General features: G+C 31.9%; 1 protein-coding gene across 1 annotated transcript; it reads right to left on the bottom strand.

Moving 5' to 3' along the window:
* Nucleotides 1-792: 792 nt before the first annotated feature.
* Nucleotides 793-9309, bottom strand: LOC114329074 (uncharacterized). The gene is made up of 3 exons (XM_028278088.2): nucleotides 9140-9309; nucleotides 8076-8159; nucleotides 793-1043 (listed from the first exon to the last, which is right to left on the bottom strand). The coding sequence occupies exons 1-3, from the start codon at nucleotides 9183-9185 to the stop codon at nucleotides 895-897; spliced, it is 279 nt and encodes a 92-aa protein (XP_028133889.1). The 5' UTR covers nucleotides 9186-9309; the 3' UTR covers nucleotides 793-894.
* Between the last annotated feature and the right edge of the window lie 2181 nt (nucleotides 9310-11490).

The following is an 11490-nucleotide window of genomic DNA, read 5'->3' as shown; positions in this document are numbered from 1 at the left end:
CGTCTAGGTGGCTAAATGGTAAAGCGCTTGGTATTCCAATCTAACAGCTCTATAATAGGCGGGTTCGATCCCCAATGCAAGTTTTTATTTTTTTATACATTTTATGATTGTAACGCTTGGTTTCATAATCAGTTAAAGTGGACTTTAAATTTTAAGTTGGTACCTTTATCAATGCAATTCGTATGGGTAAATGTCAACTTTAAAGTGAACTTTAGTTGATGTTCACTTTAAGTTGATTATGAAACCGGTCGTTAGTATATTATTATATATTTTTTTTCAGAAAATACGCATTTAGTTAAAATTTTTGGCAACAATTATTGTTCAGAAATCATTTCTTTGTAGCATTTTTTATTGTGTTTGTGTGTGTTTTATTCTTTTATTTTTTTAATTTTTGGTATTGTTTTAATAAAAATTTTTGGAAAGTAGTAAGTATTAAACTTAGTTTAATATTTAAATAAAAATATAAATAAACTGTTTAAAGTATATTGATTTCGTTGAAATCATATAGTAGAAGTATGTATAACTTCTTACATGCGTACAAAGTACACACATTATTTTTTTTTGTTACCGGAATAATACCAAACAATATCAATACATGTACCTACAAACTGATGCACAACATGAAGTTGAAAATCGGAGCACAAATAATATAGTTATAAATTGTCAAGCTTAATCAAAAATTTTGGGTGACGGAATTTTGTGCCGGTGAGTGTAGATAGAAATGATAATGTTAATTCAGTAAAATATTAAATTTCGGGTTGTTTTTTATAAAAATTGAAAAATATAGGTACATGATTTTATACAATTTTTATATATTTCTAGACTTATTATTTACGTAGACAATAATTTAAAAAAGATGCATATTTAGAAAATAATATTCTAGACAAATAAAATTTATGGTTCTTGTCTAGCCACTGCATATGATGCCGTTACAGGTGCAGCAATGATCTTCTTCCTCAATGCAACGTACAATATCCCTCCCAGGATGATTTGACCAATTCCTACAAGGATTATTATCACATACGCAGGAACAGCATTTCCACCTAAAAAAAGAATAAAATCATTTTAAGAATAAATTAAGTAGTAATACACATACGTCCAAAAGTTTGGAATATTTCATATTTTTATTGATTTTTACAAAATAAACTCTTCTGAATAGTTGAAACATTATTTTGCTTCAATTCTCATCAATGCTAAATAAATCTCAAAATCAGATAAACGTTATGCAAAAAATGATTTAATCTATTCGGAGTCAAAAACTTACAAACGTACCACTTACATTAAAAAATAAATTAGTTTAGATAAAAATATTTTTTAATAAAACTAATAATCAGTATTTTCTCCATGGGCGATTTGGCATGCTGCCGATTGACTGGTCGAGCTGGGCTTACGGAATTCTCTCACATTCTTCACGAGCAGTATCTTTTAGTTCTCGAAGTGTAATAGGGGGATTGTTTCGCTTCTTGATGCGTGTTTTGAGAATGTCCCAAGCATGTTGAATGAAGTTCATGTCAGGGGAATTCAAGGGCGAATACTACTGCTGCTGTTCGATGAGGAGGTGCGTTGTCATGCATAAACAAAAATCTATCACATACTGCCTCTCGGAATAGACGCACGACAGGATTTGAAACTTCCTAGATGTACACAGCTTCAGTGACTCTTCTCTGCAGAACCAGCAGTGGCGTCGGTGTACCTACCACTCATAATACCACCCCAAACCATAACACTGCCACCTTCAAATGGGACACGCGGCTGGGCTGTTTCTAGTCGGGCTTGTCGTCGCCAGTGTTCTTCGCGTATCAGAGAACATCCCGTTATTCCAGTTAGGATCATGATCCACCGTTTCTCTAGCCCATTGCAACCTTACCATTTTGCGTAGGTATGTTAGTTTGGGAACACGTAAGGGTCTTCTACGATACAAATTTACAGCATTTAGTCTGCGTGTTATTGTTTGCCGTCAAATATTCAGTCTTTGATGCCTAGCAATTTCTCTGGTTATACCACTTGTAGATTCCAGACGATTTCTTCGAGCTATCAATGTTATCTGCCAGCCTTGTGCTGCTGTTGTACATCGAGTTCTGCCATTTATGGGGCGATCCTTCACGTCGTTTGTATCTTGGATCTTGTTTTTTTTTTAATTTTCGATACAGCACTCTGAGTAACATCAAAAATATTCACGATATCACTTTGAATAAAGCCCTGAATAAGCAATTACTCTAGATCTGTCAAAATGAGATATCACGTTTCTAGGCATTTTTAAACGGCTCAAATCCAATTTAAACAAAGACTGTAATAATGGGTGCGTTCGGACGACCACAGCGGCTGACTGTCAGCAGAAATCGGCTGAGTGGTTGTATCCAGCCGTGATAGGGAAAGCTTAGTAAATCTCTCAGCGGCTGACTTCCAGCGGTGACGTCTGACAGCTACTGCTGGCTCAGCTGTCCAGCCGCTGTGGTCGTCCGAACGCACCCAATGTGTAAATACGCTAATCAGTTGAATGTGACCAAAATGATTAAAAACGATTCAAATTTTTTATCATTTTCATTTAAAAACGCTCTAGAACAGCGATTCTCAATCTTTACTACATGTACCACCCACATAACAATTTCATGTTCTTAGTAGATTCATAGAACATACTTTTCAGAAAAAGTGTATACTGAGAATATGCGTAATTACCATTACGAATGTGCAGAGCAGATGCTGAGTATGTACTACATTACAGTACTTAAACGTTCTATGTATATACTTAGAATGTACTACCGCACTTCTTTTCAGTATATACCAGGAATATACTTTTTGGAACATTCCAAGCAAGTGCTATAAACCTTCTATTTATATACTTAGAATATACTACCGCACATCTTTTTAGTATGTGGGAAGAATATACTTTTAAAAATATTCCAAGCAAGTGCTATATTGCCCAGAAGTATGTTTTCAGCATCACCTAATCTCGTCCTAGGTTCTACCAAGTATCATATTTACATATTCAAATTGCATACGAGAATGTTATTAGTACATTTTACAATATTACTTAAAAAGTAAGTAGGTACATATAAATTTTAGTTATTTGTATAAATATTATATAGGTAAGTATATATTATATTTAGGTATTATGTGCATATCAAAATAAACATACTGAATATATAAATATTATACCTAGATATAAATATTATATAATATTTAGTGAAACTAAACTATAACTAAAATTTATATATTTTGTACTTACCTACTATTTAAGTAATATTGAGTTACCAAAATGAATTTAATATTTTCAAGCACCACAAACAAAATAAACAGATTATTATGTATGTTCCTAGTCCTAGTTACTAGTATACTTTGTCGTTCGGCTTCCTCCTAACACAGCATCAATCATAGATTGGATACAAATGACTGTGCCCTGTGCCTGTGTAGTGTTTGTGTTTGCGTTTTTATTTTCATAAAACCTTTGTTAATTCCTATGCAGGTAGAATGAGAAGGGTCATTTCCGTTATTCCGTTTGCATTATTCCGATCTTTTACGATCTCGTAATAGTGGCAATGGTGTATTCTTTTATCAACAGCAATTGCATGTATCTAATAAATTCCAACGATTTAAAAATACTCATGGTAAAATCAAAATGGTAAATTCATTTCAATTATGAAAACGATTTTTTTTCTATTATACAAATTAATTTTTAAACTTTTTTACCATACCTACAATTAAAACAATTTTAAGAAATGAATTCGTCCGGGTGCCTGCATTCATAAATTTTATTAATTATTCTAAAAATAATAAGTTGATAATCTATAAGGCTAACATTATTCTTCCCATATATACATATTCTTTTTAAGATATTTTAAAAGTACATACGTACAAGCACAGTACAAGTATGTGTTAAGCATATACTTTTAAAGCATATTCGATGAAGGTATATTCCAATAATATACTTTTACGAATATTCTGAGATACTACGTACACGAATGTGCTCAGTATATTTGGTACGAGAATATTCTTTAAAGTATGTGCAAAGAACATGAAATTTAGAATGTTTTTAGGGTACATGCTATGCTTGTACTACGCATGTACTAAAAAGAATATACTCTGTCGAATATTGGTAGTATATGCTTTGAACATGATGCGAACATCATTGTTATGTGGGCACTGGTGGTACATATCATTATTTTCGGTCGTACACAAAACGCAAAAACAGCCAAAATCAGCACAACTATTAGAGTTAATCAGACTACCTAGCTAAATAGGTATTTCAGTTAGGTGGTATCAAAAATAATAAAAAGTATTTTGTGGTACATGCCTCAAAAAGCTTGAAAACCACTGCTCTAGAATGAATATTAACAACAGTTTTGAAACCGCCATAGGCGTAGATATATTATTTGTAAGTATTCCAAACTTTTGGAAATGTGTATAAATCTAAACTTATGGTAGGTAAATCGGGATTCACAGTAGCACAATAATCCCACAGACTAAAAGAAAACCATTTGCTTATATCAGATACGTCGCATCAGTTTCTTATGTTTCTGAACCATCTTTGTTGCTTGTATAATAATAATATCGTATGGCATTTTTGCCGGGGCGATCCTTTCGGACAGTTCCGGCGCCATTTACATTTTTAACCCTATTTTAAGTAGCTAGTGCCGATGTACACTAGCTTAGGGGGACCGACGGCTTTACGTGCTCTCCGAGGCACGGTGAGACGGCTCGTGTCATTATTGGAAATGAAAATGGTTTGTCTTTGGCAGGGCTCGAACCCACGTGCACTGGCGTATGATTGTTGCTTGTGACCGGTTCGCTTTGATCTTCAATATTGTCCATTAAGATGATTTTATTTGCTTGCCCTTGGTCGCCATTCGAGAATTCGCTTCGTCCAACGGTTGTCTTCCATTCTTCCTATGTGTCCCGCCGAGGTCCATTTTAACATGGCAATCTTCTGGATCACGTCTGTTACTTTTGATCAACTTTTTATTTATTTATTGGATTTGCGATTGCTGAGCTTAAAGTTGATCATTCTCCGTTTCATAACTCTCTGAGTCACTTGAAGTTTGTGGACTACGCTATTGTTAAAAGCCCAAGTTTCAGTTCCATATGTTAGAACTGGCAACACGGACTGATCGAAAGTTTTTGCCTTTAGAGTATTTGGTACCTAAGTTTGTTTTAAACACTGTTTGTAATAATTGACCAAATGCTGTCCCAGCTAAGGAACACCTTCTATTTAAATCAGCATTTAACTCCTCGTTAATGCCTTTCTCCTAACCTTTATTATTACTTACTAATAATTATTACACACTCTATACTGAAAATCGTATGCCTTTCCTGAATAGTAATATAGGGAAGTGAAATTAGAACGAAAACATGCATTGTTTCGGAAAAATTCAAACAAGCTTATATTTTTTTCTCTGATTCTGGCCTTGGTTTAGAACTAGAACCTTTAGCCACGTAATTGTATATCTTATCACTAACTCAGGTGTAATGTGTAGTGTGTGTGTTGAGTAAGTATCTTGTTACTTTGCAAAGTCGACGTCATTGTCTTTGCAAAGAAACGCTAATTGTATCCGAACGTCTGCGGTCCCTCCAGTGAGTACCGATCCCACAAGGACAGAAACTATTTTCATTTATTAATTTATAATAAATAAATAAATTCCTGACTCTGGTGAGATTCGAACTCACTACCATTCGGAACTTTCGATCCAAAGGTTAGGCGCTCTTACCACTGAGCCACAGAGGGGGTGTTTATATTTTTCTAAAACTTTTTTTGTTAGTTTATATACATGTTAAAGTAAAAAGTTCTACTCACAGATTTGGCCGCCAATTGTTTATTAATTGTTTAAACAATAATAATTGTTTTTTATAAATAATTTTAAAAATACAGTTGAATTCATCATTTTACTTTGATCAAATATGTTTCTATTTTGTTTTTGATAATGCTAATCCGAATATGGCATTACAATTTGAACATTCTTATACAGACGCTCTTATACAGTATGTCTGCGTAGCTAGGAACCACATGGAAAACTTTTTTATTATCAATTTTACGAAAAAAAAAAGTTATTCTTCATAAAATGCTCTGGATAGTCAAAAATCTAAAACTCAACTATCAGATATCAAATTTTATCAATTTTATAAGAGTTATGAGTTATCAAAAATATGAATCCCGTTAAAGAGTGAAGTACATTTATATTCCAGAATATCAAAAAATGCTATTATGAAAAGTTGTTTGAAATTAAAAACGATGTTTAATATACAATTACATTATTCTAATAAAAAAAAATCATTTTTTTCTCAAATTACGGATACCCATCATCATTTTATTACAATTAGGTATGATAACTATTTTATTATCAATTTTACGAAAACCAGTTATTCTTCATAAAATGCTCTACCTGGTCTAAAATCTAAGGTACAACCATCAGATATCAAAATTTTTCAATTTTATACGAGGTATGTAAAAAATATGAATTGTTCTTAAGAGTTAAGTGCCTTTATTATTCACAATATTTTAATTAGAAGGATGTAATTGAACACTGAAACGTATTTTTTAAATAGAAATAACTTTTCTTAATAACAATTTTCGATATTGTGAAATATAAAGGTACATTACTCTTGAGTGAAATTCATATTTTTTTACATACCCCGTATAAAATTAATAAAATTTGATATTTGATGGTTGCATCTTAGATTATAATATACGATGGAGAGTATTTTATAAAGAATAACGTTTTTTCGTAAAACTGATAATAAAAAAGTTATCAATAGGTTCCAAGTTACGCAGACATACTGTATAAGAGCTTTTTTTTTGTTGAACATTTATAATTGTTGAAGCTTATTATTAAATGTATTTTAGGTAAGTTTTGCAGAAAAAAGTTTTGATCACTTTGTATAAACATTTTTTAGCTGGTAATTTTCGGTTTTGTATTACATTTTTGTTATATTTTCTATCTAATTTTCTCAAAAAGAAATAGTTTATTTCATTTCTAAAGTAAAATAATTTAGTGCATTTTAAAGATTACATCCTAAGCTTTAAAAAAGCATCTATAGAATTGTAATGAATCTTTTCAAACTTGAGTAATACCGTCTTAAAGTGGTGGTAATTCTGTAAATCTACGAAGTTTTCAAAAATTACATTTTTTGAGACGTCGTCGTATCATTCGAATTAAATATTTGAGATTTTTTTTTTGAATGAAACATCGTTTAGTAAGATGTTTGAAATGTAAGTTGTGCAAAATTGAGAGTTTTATAAGAAAAATTGTATAGTTACACATTTTTAAATCATTTTTAAACAAAATTCATGTAAGTCTTACTTTCCTCCCACACCGCACTTATGCCCATACATTTTATTTCTTTTTATTATAACCATAAGATAGCTTAATTATTCTTCTTTCATGTCCAATTTGTAAAATTTCATTTGATCCATTAGTTGAAGAATTACATTAAAATAACTCAATTGTGCACTTCTCCGTACGCTAGTTTACAGTGCGCTAATATTTGTGAGAAGGGTGACTTTAGCGTTATAAATAAAAAATTATAGAAGCTACAGATTTAATTTTAAAAAAATCTTTATAACAAGGTTTTTTTGGAAAATTTTCGGAATTTTTCAATGGTTGTCAGTTTTTTTCTAAAGTTTATATTTTCGGAGTTATTTAAAAAAACATCTAATTTCGCAGTTCATTTGTTTAATAAAAAATGAAGCACCCACTTCTCGAGTAGAACTTTTTGATATGTTATTTATTAAACATTTCTTAATGAAATTACAAAAAGTTCTATCTTGTTTGATTTTTTCCGAAGTGAAAATCTATATATGCACTCCCTTAATAACTGTATCTATCAAGTTGACGCACTCTATTACTAGGCCACCCCGTTTCGCTGATATCCTGATATGTAAGATGACGATTGTGAGTTTCCCTCTAGTAGTAAAGTGTTTGTACATTCCATGTCGATATTTTATTTAAACTTCTGCCTAAGGCTGGTTAACTGTATAGTATAAAGTATACTCGATTAAATGACATAGCACACATATCTCTCCAAATCCAACTGCTAAAGATTTATACATGCTAATAAGTGCTATTGTGCTTTCTAATACTCACGAAGATATGTCCTGGTAATGCTTTTTCGCCCCATCAAAATTTTTCTCCTTCCTTCAACCTCATCGGCACAGAGGGTAAAGAGAACTAAAAATAAAGTTAAAATCTGATGAAATCATACCAAAAACTAGAACATATCCACCCTATTCTACCCCGTATACTACATCATAAAAGTCTTAATAAAACTACTTGAAAAAATTCTTATAATATACCTAATCATATTCTAAAATTGTTTTACCCATTATCCCTCAACTCACAAATGCATTGAAGAGATTTAAACTAAAATCATCCAACAATACGTAAATTCCTAAATGTTCAAAAGTTGCAGCAAGAAAATTTTGTACAAAATTTATGCTTTAAAACAATTCACAGAAAAAGAATGACGCGAAATAGACCAGCCAATTTAGCATTTATTGACTTCAAAAAGGCATGAGGCTGAATAGTATAAGTAAACTATTGGAAACAATAAACGATACTGGAGTTACTAGAGTAGAAACAAATTAACAGAAACACTAAAAGCAATCTAAATTTTAACAATGTGTAACAAACCGTACAGCCGATTTAAGACAAGATTATTTCAAAGACGCTATAGGTACATCACCGATCTTGTTCGAAATTTTCCTAGAGAAAACTGTGCAACCATGGCAAAGAAAGTGCGAAGGAATGGGAATACGAATATGAAATGAACTCCAATATACCTTAGTACCTTAAGTTTGGTTGACTGTCAAGTGAGTTATCACACATAATAAAGGCGACACTAGAAATGGATTGGAGATAAACAACAGAAAGTAACAATATAAAACAACTGGAGATATATGAAGGAAGATAAAAATAAATGAAGAGACAAAAGCTATTTAGGATTCATAATATCAAATAGATAAACGACCGAGAAAAATAGAAAGAATATACTAACACGAGAATGTATAAGAAAACTGAACTCAGTGTTATGGACAAAGCAATAATAATAAGGCAAAATAAGAATATATAATATGGTTAAATAGGTGCACAACCTAATGCAAAAAAATAAATATTGTCAATTCGGTATTTAATTACAAAAATATACTTACTTGCCAAGATGGCAATGTAGCACACTGTCGATCTTAAAAACTTCATTGTAGTATATATTTCTACGTTTTTTTCATTACAAATTCCAGCTGAAATACACACCTATATCGCAGATTATTAGAAATATTTATCTTATCAAAATTCTGATAAAAGAATTTATTGGAAATGTTTCATCTTTGTTGATTTTACTTTATGTTATCTCAGATGAGTAGTTGATTTTACTATTAAGACATGTTTTGTTTTCGTTTTATAGAATTATACATGTTTCCGAATTATATTCAATATTGAATCATATTGAAAAATAAATAATCACTCAAGGGCGGCTGTAACATTGGGCAGTATGGCCGTGTGTCCTACAAAAACAAAGGCTTGAAAAAAATATCTACATAAAAAAGCATGTTTAACATCTAAATATTATTCTTTTATTAATTAATATCTTCTTCTTAACGTGCCCTATCAAGTCCCCTTGACGTTGGCGATTAACATGGCAAAATTGTCTCTGTCTCGAGTTATTCTAAATAGTTGCTCTACTTTCTTTATTCCTGTCCACTCTCTGATATCTTCAACCAAGAGGCCTGTTTTCTACCAATTCCTCTGCGTCCTTAGATTTTACCCATCATAATAAGTTGAAGAATATTATACCGGTCTCCCCTTACTACGTGTCCAAAACAGGCCATATTTCTACATTTGATGTTATCAAGCAGTTCGCGAACAGCATTAGCATAGCCGTCCATGGTATTTTGAGTACCGGGAGCGTTCAAGTGTTAAGTAACGCGATTTTTAACCCCCCCCCCCCCCGACGTAACGTACTGTAACGGGCGTTTAACTATTACGTAACCCAATTTTTGAAGATTTTTGACCCCCCCCCTAACCTGCGCGTTACGTAATACTTGAACGGCCCCTGTACGTCTGTGCAGCCACATTTTTAAAGCCTTCAAACGATTAATGGTGGATATTTTGAATGTCCATGCTTCGTTACCGTATAAGAGGACTGACCAAAGGTAACATTTAATCATGCGCTTTCGAATTTGATGTTTGGACGTTATAATTACAGAAGAACGACCTCATTTTTAAAAATGCTGTGCGGGCTATCTCGATTCTACATTGTATCTCTTAATCTGGATCTAGTTGTTTGGCAACTAGATCCAGATTAGGCAGTAATTTGGCAACAAAGATATTTAAAACTGGGTACTCTTTGAATTATATGACCATCAACATATAACCGTGAATCTTGATGCGGCAAACGGCTAAACACCATGTATTATGTTTTTGAACAGTTTATGTTTAGGCCAAACTCTCTTCCCACTGTGTCAATGGCATTTAAAAGGCATTTTAATCGATTCATGCCATCACTTAAAATAACTGTATCGTCTGCATATCTGATTGTATTTATCAGAAGTCCATTAACTTTCACGCCCCATTCCAAATTATGCAGCGCTTCTTTAAATATGTTATCTGAATATAAATTGAACAACAGTGGGGACAGTATATACAGGGTGAGGCAAATAAAGGGCCTATTAGAAATATCTCGAGAACTAAAGGCAACAGAATCATGAAAATTTGTATTAAGGGGTTTTGAAGAGTCATCTGTTTAATGAAAATATTTTCATCTATTTGCTACTTCCGGTTATACCGGAAGTTGCTTATAACTTCGTTTTTTTTTTAATGGGACACCCTGTATATGTTTACATTTTTGGGTTCTCTTCGATGTCTTCTTTGTTAAAATATGAGGTTTTGTAATGTTATACAGGATATTTTAAAAGATAATTACGTTTTTTTTATTAATTTCGTAGCAACATTCACACTCTGTAGAATTGTAGTAGTTTGACATCTAAAACTCTACTTACGTTCAAATGATTTTTAATATAGTCTACTATTGTTAAGAATCATAGGTATAGCTAATTTTTAAATTTTAGTCTACAGGGTTGGTCGAAACTCGGAATGAGTATTTTCTGAGTTTTCTTAAATGGAAACACCCTGTATTTTAGTATTGTAATGAAATGATATTTTATGGTACTTTTTTATTTCTTAAGCATTCCCTATACCTAACTGCTTTAATTTGTGCTTAATTGTTAATCGCACCAACAATCTTAACTACGTAGGTATTTTGATAGCTAAACCATTATTGGTAATTTTAAGGATCAGTCTGGATTAATACCTATGTATTTATTTCTGAAAAATTATTTGTGATTGAATATTTTCACGGCCAACCTAATAAAATTTTACGTATGTTTTGTTGCAATTAATGTTTAGCTTGAATCACCAATAACTCACAAATTAAAGCAGTTATGTATAGGGCATACTTATAAAATAAAAAAGTACCATGAAATATCATTTCATTACAATAATAAAG

Source organism: Diabrotica virgifera, chromosome 1, assembly GCF_917563875.1.
Source record: "Diabrotica virgifera virgifera chromosome 1, PGI_DIABVI_V3a".
Lineage (NCBI taxonomy): Eukaryota > Metazoa > Arthropoda > Insecta > Coleoptera > Chrysomelidae > Diabrotica > Diabrotica virgifera.
Note: the sequence above shows the minus strand (reverse complement) of the source record. Positions and strands in the feature narration are given on the sequence as shown.

Coding starts and splice junctions, on each gene's coding strand:
- LOC114329074 (XM_028278088.2), bottom strand. CDS start 9,185: ATGAAGTTTTTAAGATCGACAGTGTGCTACATTGCCATCTTGGCAA. Junction 8,160..9,139: donor CTACATTGCCATCTTGGCAA/GTAAGTATATTT, acceptor CTTTATTTTTAG/TTCTCTTTACCCTCTGTGCC. Junction 1,044..8,075: donor CATTACCAGGACATATCTTC/GTGAGTATTAGA, acceptor TTCTTTTTTTAG/GTGGAAATGCTGTTCCTGCG.